Source organism: Phragmites australis, chromosome 19 (genome assembly GCF_958298935.1).
Source record: "Phragmites australis chromosome 19, lpPhrAust1.1, whole genome shotgun sequence".
In the NCBI taxonomy this organism is placed as follows: Eukaryota; Viridiplantae; Streptophyta; class Magnoliopsida; order Poales; family Poaceae; genus Phragmites; species Phragmites australis.
The window spans coordinates 4,214,276-4,228,890 of NC_084939.1; the positions used below are offsets into that span (position 1 = coordinate 4,214,276).

The window sequence follows — 14,615 nt, forward strand, 5'->3', positions numbered from 1 at the left end:
AGCGTGTCCAATGTATATTTCTCTCTTACCTAGCGCAGGGTTAGGTAGGTTAGGATTAGGTTCTCCCACAATGTCGGCGTCGGTTGGGATTATTTTGCTCCTCCTTAGCTTCTCCGGCGATGGGCGATGGTGGCGGTGACGGCGCCTTCTTCGGCGATGGGTGAGGAGTTTTGGTGCTTTTGTTTATTCCATGGCTTTTCTAGCCATGCATGTGATAGTGTTGTGCTTTATCTCCGTTAGGGGATGTGAGCTCCATGTCCAAGTTGACGACGTGCTCGTTGGAGACTCCAGTTCTCTCTTTCGCGTTGTTGACATGTTCAATGGCGTCGGATTTCATTCTGGCCGGCGAGTTTGCCCGAGGCGTTCAGCGTTCTTAATGCATTCTGGTTACAAGATGTTACTCTTGGTGGCAGCAAAAAACCTTATGGCCTCTTTTGGCCCATCCTCATCGGTGCGGAGTTTGGCTCCGGTTCTCTCGATCTTGTTCAGTGATGGCGAATCGGAGATGGAGCTCGGGGTGTCAGAGCCGGGATCTGTGTGTTTCTTGTTGTTTTTCCTTTGCCTGCGGTCCTGTGTTGTAATAGTTGTGCTTACTTTGATCTAATATATGGCACCCTTTCTCTAAAAAAAAAAAAAAAATCCCCACGGTGGCAACACAAAGAGGAAAAAAAATCGTGACAGAGCAGCGGCGAGACAAGCAGCGCCATCTCCCATGCCTCGCCGCCCTCTTCCACCCGCCCGCTCCAGCCATCGGCTCCTGGTTGGTTCCTGTATGAATTGTCGAAGCCACATGGACTGACAGCGATAGTTGATAGTAATTTCAACAGCCAGGACCTTCACCTTTATAGTAGTTGAACCAAGCGAGCGAGCATGTGAGAAAAGAATCTCTTTACTCCTTACTCTTTTCTCTCCCTGCAAGAAACGCATAAAATCGTGCCAAGACTATCTCTTCACTCTTCTTCTTTTACAAGCGAGGAATAGCAGAGCAAGAACTATAAATAGCATGTGCATCAGTGACACATCCCACAGAAAATGCTTGGTCTGATTTTGGCTAAGGTATGCACAAATCTTTTGGATTTACTTTATCTCTACTCGATAAGTGCACTCTTAAATCTTTTTCAGTCCTTAAAGGAAAGGAGTATATTGAAAATAGAGTTAAATAAATATTGGCTTTCTGTGATGATTGATGAACAATTGTTTTTCACATGATTGATGGAAACAAGGCCAGCCGGCAAAGCAGAAGTATGGCATCCCATCTGCTTGCTTAATCAAGATCGGCAGTAGTAGCAGTCCAAGTATCCAACCATCAACGAGCAATGAGGCAATAAATCCCTGTCTCATGTTTCAATTCTGTTTGGTGTTTGCCAATTATTTTTTGAAACATGCCATGTGTCCTTGTAGCTTGTTATTTTCACATACATGTATGGTTCGAGTCTGCTGGGCTAGTACTATCGTATATTTGGTTTAAATTATGGATCTGTGGGAGTGGCAAAAGCTAGAAGAATGAGAAGTAAGAAGGTGAATGATAGGCATGATGGCGTCAATAGGAAGACAAAGGAAACAAGGGATAGGGAAAGCACTAAATATTTATCTAATCCCTCTAGTTAGAAATATAAGTGTCATTTTGGATTGTATGCAGTCAACACATTTAAACTTTGACCATCAGTTTCTTTTTGAATATTTCGATTCAACTTTTGGAAATGGTATAGCTAGATTTGTCTTGAATAGCAGTTTTGTAATATTACAAAATTGCTATATTTTGTAGATACTTCATATTACTAATTAGTGGTCAAAATAGTGTGTTGGTGACCGTATCGATATCTAAAACAACACTTATTTGTGACTGGAGGGAGTAAAAGACTAGGACGGTAAAAAAAAAAATGCGTATTATATAATTTTAGAGATTGTGCTTCAGTGGTTGTTTATATTGATGTCTTTCATGTTTTCCTTTTTCTTACATGTTGCCTTAGTTGCTCTTTCTTTGGTTCATGTGTTCACAGACAATATATGCTTGTGGTATTTCGAAAAAGAAAAGAAAAATATACTTTTGGTGTAACTGCTTATGGACTAAAACAACAATATATTCCTTAAAAACAAAGATGCTTGATAATTTTCTTTTTGAAAAAAAGGAACATGAAAAAAGTATAAGTAAAAAAAAAGAAACAGAAAGGATTATGAATCATTTACAAAACTTAGCATTTAGCTCAACGTATAAAGAGTCATTGAACAATAGCAGTGGCTGTTTCATACAACAATTACAAAATAAACAAATTGTAGAGGTACATTCATACCATGGAAAAGTTGTAGAGACATATACAATTTAGTTTCAAAATACAAAATCAAATTATTAAAAATTGGATTTAGTATAATATGATTTGTGAATATTCAAGTAATAATACTACATATTCACACTGAAAATAAATGACTGAAAACCATTCAAAAATAATTTATTTATTAACAATATATTTAATTCCAAAATGTATAACCATAGCAAATTGGGAGATACTTCTTTTCTGCCCTATGGATAACCATAGCAAATTCTAACTTGATGCACACATTTTTAAAAATATACAGTTGCATACTACACCTTACAACCATTTTGGTCATTTTTTGTTTTCTAAATTTTTTCATGAATTTAAATTTGGGTTTAGCTCTTTGATGTTTTAACTATGTTTATGATTTTGTATCAGTTTTTGTATTTTTGTAATCATAGTTTTTATTCACACGTCATAGAATTTTGCAACTTATATACTTAACTTGTAAATTTGATGAAAATTACATTATTTTAAACAAATAAATATATTGGTGCTCGTATTAATCTTGTTCTCAAATATTATTATCTCTGTTTTTTTTTATGTGGGTTCCATGTGCACACTAACTAGTTAAGGAACTGAAAACTAGAACTTGTTATAAAGAAACTATTGTTGTTAAGATGTGATGAATAATTTATATTTTGCAAAAACAGAATTACATTGGACGATATTCTTTATTGGTACCCCAATCAGTTAGCTGTATCGTAAATCTCTAATTAGCTTTAGAGTGCTTGATGCAACTGATCGGCCCCGACCACCCCATGGGCATGCATCCCTAGCGGGTGAGCTTGTGCAGACCCTGACTTGTGTGGCCTATGTGCACAACGATCTTATCTTTGGCCTCATAAACTTCCATAATTGAATTGTGTCATATTGATGTATTTTTGGCTTCCTTCCGACCTTCTTTATGCAAAATAAGATTCTAGAAAAAAGATATTCCTCACTGGTGGTGTTTAGCGGTAATAAATCGTAGTTTGATGAACTCATAACAATATATGGAGAATTGACAGATGGAAATATGTAAATATTGAACGGCATCAGTTTAGAAATTTCAACAATACAAGTTGTTTTTCTTACATAAACATAATGGCAACATACCTCATAAAGTTTCCTACAACTTATTTGTTTAACTTATAAATTTGACTAAAATGAACTTATGTTTAAGATATTTGTTCCAGCATTTATATTAATCTTATTCTCCAGTACTAGTCCATGTGCAGTTGAGAAATTACAATGTAAACTTTCTATAAATGAAAAGAAGTTGATAATGTGACAATGCCCAAAAAAAGTCAAATTGAATTATATATTCTTTATTGTTATCCCTGCTAGGTGTTGGCGATCGACATAGAATTCGAATTAGCAATGGAGAGTATTTGGCAACTGATTAATGAGTGGGAAATCCAGTTGCTTGTGCTTCTCAGCTTCATCCTACAAGTATTCCTGTTTTTTACTGGCAGCCTTCGGCGATGTAGCACCAACGGGCTGCTTAGGGGCACCATTTGGATAGCATATTTGGGAGCAGACGTGGTAGCAGTTTATGCCCTTGGGTTCCTCTCACGACAAGAGGATGCCTCCATGGACAGTGGTACAGTAAGAACTCACCCCATAGCTTTCTTTTGGGCACCCTTCCTCCTTATTCATCTTGGGGGACAGGACACAATCACCAGTTTTGCCATAGAGGACAACAACTTGTGGTTGAGGCATCTCTTGAATCTGGTAGTCGAGGTGACCCTAGCCCTGTATGTATTCTGGAAATCTATCGGTTGGCACAACGTTCAGCTTCTTGTTCCGGGCATCTTTGTGTTTGTTGCAGGGATTATCAAGTATGGAGAGCGGACAATGGCTCTCAGGTACGGGAGCTTATACAATACTAGATCAGCAGACAATTCCTTTTTCAATGAGAAGATTCCACAACTGGGTCTGGATGATGGACATTACGGTTTTGTCTGTTTTGCTTTGCTATGGGCTTCAGCAATCCGAATGTTGTTTGCAAGGCGTATGACCTACGACATAGACAATCAATTTGAGGTGCCGCCTCGTATGAATGCACTTTTTTTCTTTGATGAGTATACCACTAACACGCTTGATCACAGGCAGTTGGTCAAGTTGTTAGATGTGGAACTTGGTATAATAATGTACAATGATCTCCATACTAAGGCTGCATTGCTGCGCAAAAGGAGTGTCATTGTACTCCGGTGCATCTCTCAAGTGTCTGCTATTGTTGCTCTTGTGCTCTTCGCTATTAGCAACAGACAAGCAGATAGATATGGCAGAGCTGACATTGCAATCACCTACACCTTATTTATCGGAGGTTTCCTTCTAGAAGTTTGTGCAGTGATTACGATGTTGGCGTCGCCTTGGACATGGGCATGGCTGGAGACTCGAGGGTACCGAAGGCTCGCTCACATGTCCAGGTCTCTTCTCTCCAGCAAAATGTTTGGATGGCCGGAGACAAGGCCGTTGTGGTCAGGAACAATGGGGCAGTACAGCCTTTTAAGCTATATAGGCTACGACGAGCCAGCAAGTCTCTCCCAACGAGTGATGAGCATGATCAGGAAGATGGCGAGAGCATTCGGCATTGGAGAGGCGAACAGGCTGTTTTGGGTGAGCAAGTTGTTGAACACCAAGAACGAGAAGGTGGATGACAAGATCACACAGTTATTCGTGGAGGAGATTCGACATCTCAGCCGTGGTGGCCAACGGCAGTGGCGACATCTCCGTCCATTCTTGAAGGAAATAATAACAGTAAAGACGGATTTTGTTAGTTCCATTTCTTTGTTGCATCTAATAACAGAGATTAACTTAAACGAGGTGTCAGCATCCAGTGCCGCCGGCATCGGCGGGGATTCTGCTGCTTTGGCCGACGTCTGCCGGAAGCTGTCCAACTATATGTTCTACCTTCTTGTTGCACACCCAGCTGCTGCTTCCATGTTACTGGTGGCTGGCAGTCCTGAAGCCGCGATAGAGAAAGTTCGTAAGAATCTTGTGCCTGTGGTGAGCAGCAACAAGGACGCCATTCTTCATGCAGCCAGCGTGGAACTCCGAAAACATGTTGAGTTACCTTCGACCGAGCGGCGCGAGGAAACGCTGGAGGAGCTGAAAAATATGTGGGTGAGGCTCCTTGTCTACGCCGCCGGCAAGTCACGCCCGGAGGCGCACGCGGCACAGCTGGCCAGAGGAGGGGAGCTCATCACCTTCGTCTGGCTGCTCATGGCCCATTATAATCTCGGGGATTGCGCGAATGAGCGGGTCGAGCTTACACAAGCACGAGCGATCGATCCGGCCATACCTCCCCGAGTACTTTGCGCCTTCAATCTCTAAGCGATCGACGACAGCGATTAACAGGTAACCACTAACTGCAACCGCCTAAATTCTGTTCAGCTCATTTAACCACCGAAATACTAAAATTGGCTCACTTTACACCCTCGTAACATTCGTCCTTTTTTCACATTATATAAGTCATATTTTGGTTGAAACTTTTTTAGATGATATTCCACATTATAACCTATGTTACCAAATTTTTTGAATGCCTATCTGCGTAGGTTGGGAGCACTTAACATGCGTCATGATATCTTGTACCATCTCACAAAAAAAGCAGCTATCTATCTTGTCTCTGTTGATATATAGCGCGCTCTGTTTCTTGCCTGCTGTCAGCTTACTTGGTTTGGTTGCTCATGCATGATGCACAGGCTTGGGTTGGGAGCACACGGACGCCATCGTATCAAATGCATCAACCTGCAGATCCTGGAGGAAATTGACTATTTGCCATCATAAAAGATGGGCTTCGACGATTTGCCACCGTAAATTTTGGCTTCGACGATTTGCCGCCGAAAACATTAGCCATCTTGATTTTTTTTAACGCTGTAGACAATCTTGCCCATGGACCCACCTGTCAGCTTCTTGTTCTCTCTGTCGACGAGATGGGCAGCTCCACGCTGTGGCTCGTGCACGCCATCGTGCCTAGGGCAAGGTTCACGTTACCGATCGAAGCTTGGTAACCGAGCTGTGGCGGTAACCGAAAAACCGTGTAACCGTGATAACCGCTCGAATTTTTAAAAAAATTCAGACAAAATTTGTTTGATAAAATTTAAAATTTGGGGAAAAATTCGTGAAATTCACCTCTCGGTAACCGGTCGAATTGGGCCGGTTACCGAGCGATTTTCTCGATTTATCGAGCGGTTTCCTCGAATTTTTCGTATTGTTGGTAACCACTCGGTTTTCTCGATTTATCGAACGGTTTTCTCGATTTTCAGTGAAGTTTAACAAAACCCCAAAAAATATCTCGATCTTGTAAAATTAATAACTAATTCATCTGAGCTTCAAATCAAGTGAATTTTTTTTTTTGCTTTCCTTGTAACATGATCTACACGATAAAAGTATTTATACTCATAAAAAAGTTCAAAATTTTCTGTGAGAAAATGTATTTGTTAAACCAAGTTAAATGCATAGTTTACTCTTTACTAATCCAAAAATCATAAAACTGATTTTGTTAGTCTTCTTACATGATCCTATCTCTTTTAAAAATACATGAACTCATGAATTAGTTATTGTAACATGCAGGATTGTGTAAATGTGTTACGACTAGATTAATTCATAACTGACCCATCACACCTCAAAAATCAGTGAAACCACTTTTATTAGTTTATTTATACTATTATTTACCTAGAAAAATAATAGTAGACATGAAAAGTTTAATTACAGTGCTATTTCTTAACATATTCACTTTATGCTTGTGAACTTTGTAAAAATCATAGAGAAATTAATAAAACTCTAAATAAAGTGAAATCAATTTTAAAGATTCTCTTAAGATACGTTTAAAAAAATATGCGTTTGCATGTTAAGCTTTTCCTTAACATGAGTTAATAACTGAGCCGCACGTTTCAACTTTTTTCATTTTTTTAAACTTCCTCCCTATATAATATGATACAAACGATGTTATTTTTGAAATTGTTTTTCACATAAGGTCTTAGAGTTGTGTCTAGTTTTTTTAGGATTTGTTTTTGAATTTTTTTGAATTTGTTTATTTTTTTGAATTTTTTGAATTCAAATTCGGTTACCGTTCGGTTTTTGAAACCAAGCCGAACCGAGATGCCCAGTTATCGCGAAATTTTGTTGGTTACCAACAAATTTTTGAACTGTGGAGGCAGGACAAGGGCCGCGAATCCAGGATCACCGGGCATAGGGTACGATGTGGTGGTTGGGGGGGGGGGGGAGGGCGGAGTGGTGGTTGGGGGGGGGGGGGAGAGGGCGGAGGCCAGTGGCCTGGTGCTCGAAGGTAGCTCGGGGATGAGGAGGCTAGAGGTGACGGCGCCAATTAGGGCTAGGACTTAGGCAAAATGACATTGTGAGGGCTGGGACTCAGCCTATATAATATAGTCATAGGTGATGGGTGAAAACTGTCACTCGTCACCTATGATCACCACCCGTTACTTATTACAAGTTACAGGTGACAGGTGATGAGTGACGGGTGAATATAGTAAAAGGTGAAGGGTGAATAATATCACCCGCCACTTATGACTGTAGGTGATGGATGATACTCTTAACCCTTCACTTTTGACTTTTGACAGAAATCTTCCAGATTCAAATTCATAACTTGTTATGTGGAATTTTACACTTAATTCAAATTCAAAATCATCTAACTTGTTATATGTAAGCAAAAACTTAATATATGGAATTTGACACTTAATTCAAATTGGACATGGATATTACAAATTTGATATTAATATTACAAATTTGACACTCAAATTCAAATTTGCCATTTTCATGCTTTCTTGACATGGATTCCTTCGTTATAGTCGGAGCGCAGGTATGGAGTTTTCTCGGTCAATGAAAGGTGTGGCACGATTGCAGTAGCAAAAAGAGGGATTTTATCGAATTGATTGAACTCCTCCTCATCAACGACGTTTGCAACTCTGACGATGTGTGTTTTCCCAGCGAGAACCGCATGGCGTTTCTTCTTTACTGTGTCAGTCACATAAAAAACTTGGTAAACATCTTTAACAAGTACAAAGGGTTTAGACTTGTATCCGACATGTTTGAGATCAACGCTAATGAATCCATACTTGTCATTAGCGACGCCCTTTGTCCCCTGTACCCAACGGCACCGAAACAGGGCTACCTTGAATCCCAACTAGTTCCGCTCTCAGATCTCCTCTATTTGACAGTAGTATGTGCCCCTCTGTATGTCTTTGTCATAAGCAACTATACAGACACCATTGTTCTGATATATGCTCTTCTCATCTTGTGCAACCATATAAAATGTGTATCCGTTTATATCGTACCCTTGATATGCCATAATTGTATATATAGGACCTGATGCCAGTTTTTTTTACCAGAGCATTTGTAGGAGTACTCAATTGTTTGATTCGATCCCGAAATCAAGTGGTGAACTTTGCATATGTTGCCTCGCAACCAAGCTTCAGTCTGCCCTGGATTCTCTTCAAGTAGCATCTGCTTGTGCTCATCGATATATGGGCACACTTCGTTCATTTGTTGCAACATGAGGAAATGAGTTTGGTCATATGCCTTCGGATCAAGAGTTATTGCCATATTCCCCAAAACCCCTACACATGCGAGCCTCCCCTCATGGCGAGACTTGGGCAAGCCAATTGGGTTATTTGGGTCAATGTAATCAACAGACCACTCCAATACCTTCTCCATCCCGTAACCCTGCACGATGCATCCCTCATTAAAGGCTCGATTCCTTACGTACGACTGGAGAATGCCCATAAATATCTCATATGGAAACATCTAATGCAGGAACATGGGGCCAAGGTAGTGTATATCTCCTTCACAAGGTGAGCAGTGAGATGGACCATGATATCAAAAAAGAATGGTGGAAAATACACCTCAAGTATACATAGAGTCTCAAAGTATCTTTTTTCTAGCTCCTACAGCGAGTCTGGATTGAGCACTTTTTGTTCAATTGCATTGAAGAAAAAGCACAGGCTCAGGATAACCTCACGAACCTTAATTGGGAGGATGTTCCTAATAGCTACCACAAGTAGTGACGTCATCATCACATGACAATCATGGGACTTCATCATGGCAAAGTTCATTTTTAGCTGTTTCACCGAAATAAGTCTTGCGATATTGGATGAGTAATCGGAGGGAACTTTTACACTATGCAAAAACTTGCAGAATTCTTTTTTCTCCTTCTTGGAGAGAGTGATAGCTATTGGGGGTAGGTGTTTTCCTTTGTCCGTATCATGTGCACAAAGCTCCAGTCTTAATCCCATTTCTTCAAGGTTAGCTCGTGCGTTCTCATGATCCTTTTCTTTTCGCTTCATTTGGAGCAATGTACTGATCAGACTCTCGCATATATTCTTCTTTATATGCATGTTGTCGATAGAGTAGCAAATATCTGATTGTTTCCAATACTCTAGCTCGAATAATATTGATTTCTTGTTCCACATTCCTCTTTGTTCATCATCCTTGGGGGATCATTTTTGCTTACCAAGGACGACATTGATATACTTAACCTGATTATGGACATCTTCCCTGCTGAAATACCTTGGAGGTAATGCTTTCTCCTTTGTGCCATCGAACTGATTGTCCATGTTTTGGTATGGGTGCTTCTTGAGAAGAAAACGTCGATGCCGTATGTAGTTGTTCAACCTCAAACTACATGTGTCACCTAAGCAATAGAGGCAAGCTTCACCTTTTCTTTTGCTCTGACTTGACAAGTTACGAAGTGCTAGCAGATCATTGATGGTGACGAACAATATGGTATGCAAGGTAAAGTACTCTTACTTGTACTGATACTAAACCTTGACGTCTTCTGACAAGAGTTTCTTAAGATCATCGACTAAAGGCTTGAGGTACACATCGATATCATTGCCAGGTTGCTTCAGTCCTAGTATCAAGATCGATAACATAATGTATTTCCGCTTTATACAAAGCCAAGGTGGAATGTTGTAGATCGATAATACAACATGTCGGGTGCTATGTGAGGTACTCATGTAACCGAATAGATTCATACCATCTGGGCTCATAGCAAACCTAATATTTCTCAATTCTTCAGCGAACCAATCAAATGTGGAATTAATGGTTCGCCACTAAGCACAATCCACCAGGTGTTGTATCATTGCGTCATTCTTACAACCCTCCTTATGCCAACGCACCAATAGTCCTCCTTTTTGTTGTCAAACAATCGCTTCATACGGGGAATTACATGAAAATACCACATCACCTTCCTAGGAGGCCATTTACTTTTCTTGCCTTCATCCCCGTCACCACCATCATTTCTACGCTTATATCAATGGGTTCCACAAACGGGGTATTGATCCAGCTTTGCATAATCTCCACGAAACAAGATACAATCCATCTTACATGCATGTATTTTTTCTATTTTCAGTCCTCAAGAACAAATTATTTTCTTCGTGTCATAGACGTCCTCGGGCACCAAGTTCCCCTCCGGTAGCATGTCCCTTAGCAGATCCAGTAATGCTTGAAAACTCTTATCAGTCCAACCATGCGTTGCCTTCAGCTGTAGAAGCTTTAGGTCCCAAAATAGCCTTATGTACTTTTTCTTATAGTTGGGATAAAGGGGCGCCTTGGAATCTCGCACAAAATCCTGGAATTTAGCAAACTCACCATCATTATACTCTTCGTGCCATTTGACATCCCGCACCATCTGGTCCATATTATCCACAAAATCCACGAGATCATTATCATTGAAACCTAATATGTCCTCGTCCCTAAGCTCATGATGATCCATATCACCAGGTGTAAGTCCTTGATCCACACTGTCTGCATGGAGGCCCCAATCCATCTCTCCTTCGTTAAGACCTTCCTCGCCATGTTTATTCCAACATGTATAATTCTCTTTAAATCCACGCATAACCAAGTGTGCATGGACATTGTCTGGTTTCGGGAACTTCTTATCATTCCTGCAATCGCGACATAGACAATACATTGCCGTTTTACCCTGATCTCTCATATTCGCCAACATAGCACTCATAAAATACTTCACCCTGCTCAGGTACTCCAAACAAGTCCGGGTCTCAAGGTACATCCAACTTCTGTCTGCTATCTACAATGTGTAAAAATATTCATTCTTCATTAACAATTACCTTAATTGCGTGATTAAGCATACGATTAAAATTTTCATATAATTACACTAGATCTGTGGCATCTCACGGTAGATCGGACAAACCTAGTATCAAATCTAACATAAATACAACTCACTTGTACTGAGATTTTAGATAAAGATGCAAAATGGTTGATTACAACTTAAAGCACAAAAATCAACCAAATAGGGGTTAGAGGAGAAGGAAAAGGGGATATGCAAACCTTCAAAAACCTAGCAAAAATTCTAACTTCAAATCAACAAGATATTAGAGTCTCTAGTGGAACCGAAGAAAATCACCAGAAGTTGGCTCAAGGTCACGCTCTGTAACTATTAGGCGCGCAGTAGCTGGCTAGTTCTAATAACATATTTGAGTTATTAAGTGACAAGTCATAACAGTACATGTCACTTATGACTTGTCATTAGTGACGGGTCCTAACATGACCCGTCACTTATGACTGACCCAGTGAGACCTGTCACTAATGCCATGTCATCAATGATAAGTCGTAACATAATTTGTCACTGATGACTGGTCCAGGGAGACCCATCACTAATGTGTTATACATTAGTGATGGGTGTAGTTACGACCTGTCACTAATGCTATCAGTGACAAAAAACTTTATAACCTATCATCAGGGATGGGTCATGGTCCAGTCCCAACCCGAGGCTACATAAGTGATGGGTTGCTAGGATCCGTTACTAATTTTATGTCTCCTTTGTCTGTTTTTCACGTAGTGTATGCTAACCTATCAATGTCGGTTCCTTACGAGCCAGCAGTGATGGAATATCATTGTCAGTTCATATCAAGGATTGCCACTAAAAGTCCATTTGAAAAGAATCGATAGTGATAATTTACTATCATTGCCAATCCTTATGGACCGGTAGTAAAACTTGACTATCACTGCCGGTACGTAACACGAACCGGTAGTGATAGTTCGTCAAGTATCACTGTCGATTCGGTTACACACCGGCAATGATAATTGGTATCACTGTCGGTTCGTGTTACGAATCAACAATGATAATGGATGAAAACTTATTTTAAAAAATTTATAACTTTTTCATACGAAGTCGGATGAGGACAAATGTTATATGAAAATTGTAGACCTCGACGAGATCTATAACTTTGTAGTTGAAAATTTTTCATTTGAAGTCATTTAGATATCTAAATAATCATTTTTAGTTTCAGCTAGAAGAGATCAAAAGAATTGCATATGCTATTGTTATCAATAAAACTTTTATGGTGGGATGCTAATGACGTATCGCGTAAGCTGAGAGGTCCCGAGTTCGAGTGTCACGAACCACATGTGCATGTATTTCGTGCAAAAAATTACGTGACTTGTGACTTACAGTATCAGGGGTTCCTCAGGTGCAATTTTTTTTTTTTTAATTTTGCTGATGAATGGAGGTACTTCATCTTTGGTTTACAAAGGAACACTTGAGGACAATACAGTGGTGGTGGTGGTGAGGAAATTTCTTGATGAGAACTTTAAACAGACGTTTATTAATGGAGGAAGGATCCAGTCTCGAATTGTCTACAAGAACATTATCAAACTTTTGGGTCGTTGTTAGAAGCCGAAACTCCGATTTTTGTATATGAGTACGCTACCAAAGGTAGTCTCCTTGACATTTTGGGTAGCCAGGAAGATTTCCCGCTAGATTTACGTATGAGGATTGCAATTAAGACTGCAGAAGCATTAGAATACCTCCATTCATCAGCAACTGGTATCATTGGACATGGTGGTCTTGCAGCATGCACTATACTTATAGATGATAACTTCATGCCAAAGCTCTTAAATTTTTCAGGGGCATGTAAGCTTATCAAGAAGAGCGTAATTACTACTTCTGACAATAATGTAATCAGTAGCTGCCTTCTAGAAAAAGTGCTCTACAACGACCCATCTCACTATGGGTCTGTGTTGATGAATCTGGAAAGGGACGTGTACAACTTCGGTGGTGTTCTCTTGGCACTCATTTGTAGGGAGAAGAATCACTACACTAAAATATTTTATTAGTGCCGATTTAAAATCATCATCCGGCACTGATAGTCGGTCTCCATTCAACGTTTTTCGGGCTGAAAAAGTTTTTTTTTTCACGACCAGAGGCTGCCCACCCGACCACGTCCAATATTTGTAAAGTCACATAATATTCGCTCGCATGCGGCAACAAAGACTCAAACTCAAGGCCTCATAGCCTATGCATACGTATGACCCCTCTAACCATATCAGCTATCGTCCGTTCGTGAGTATAGTAGCAAAATATATACTTTTGATATCTTCTGACTGAATGTTTTAATATCTATTTAGATATTTAAATGATCTCGAATAAAAAAAGTGATCAACTATAAAGTTGTAGGCCTCATCGAGAGCTAAAATTTTTATATAAAGTTTTTCCCATCCGACATCATGTGAAAAAAGTTATAATTTTTTTAATGTGAGCTGTCATCGACCACTGCTGCAACTTTATTATAATTATTTGGGCATTTAAATGACCTCAAATTAAAAAGTTTTCAACTACAAAGTTGTAGATCACATCGAGAACTATAATTTTCATATAATGTTTTTCCCTATTTAACTTCGTGTCAAAAAGTAATGAATTTTTTAAGATGAGGTGTGAGAGTAACAATTATCAGTAGCGGTTCGTAATTAGAACCGACACTGATACTGATTATCAATGCTGATTCGTGTCTAGAACTGGCACTGATATAGTCATTATCAGATTATGTAGACTTGCATTATTTACCGTAGAGAGTATGCAGACTTGCATGAGTGCCCAGTATATGGAACCCCTTAATACAAGCAGCAAAACGATGGAGGGGGGATGCCCGTAGGAACAGAGTAACACCAATAAAGGTGATACGGTATCGTCATATAATACATCTATTGAAGCATTTGCTTGCCAACAAAAAGGAGGCCAAATTGATTCGTTGGCACAAAGAGGGAATGATTTAAATCTACTGTCGAAGATTAGTGCCCGACAATATATCCATAATTAAAAAGGGGTACCTTCAGGATTAGAGATCAAGCAGAAAACAAGACACACGAGGTATACATTCTCGGGCCCCTGATTGGAGTAACACCCTATGTCCTATATGGATGTTGTTGTATATTTGATAATCTCGAGTATGAGCAATGTAGCTAGACCTATTACAATAGATAGGATTGGACCACTAATTTAGGGTTGAAGTCGTCGAGTATCTCCAATTGATAGGGTCTTGATGTCGCTAGCCTCAAGTT

The 14,615-nt window shown here is 39.7% G+C and overlaps 1 protein-coding gene across 1 annotated transcript; it reads left to right on the plus strand.

Annotated features, from left to right (window-relative positions):
• The first annotated feature begins 3,645 nt into the window (after positions 1-3,645).
• On the plus strand, positions 3,646-6,161 carry LOC133900765 (uncharacterized). The gene is made up of 2 exons (XM_062341994.1): positions 3,646-5,657; positions 6,002-6,161. The coding sequence occupies exon 1, from the start codon at positions 3,675-3,677 to the stop codon at positions 5,631-5,633; it is 1,959 nt and encodes a 652-aa protein (XP_062197978.1). The 5' UTR covers positions 3,646-3,674; the 3' UTR covers positions 5,634-5,657; positions 6,002-6,161.
• The last annotated feature ends 8,454 nt before the right edge of the window (positions 6,162-14,615 follow it).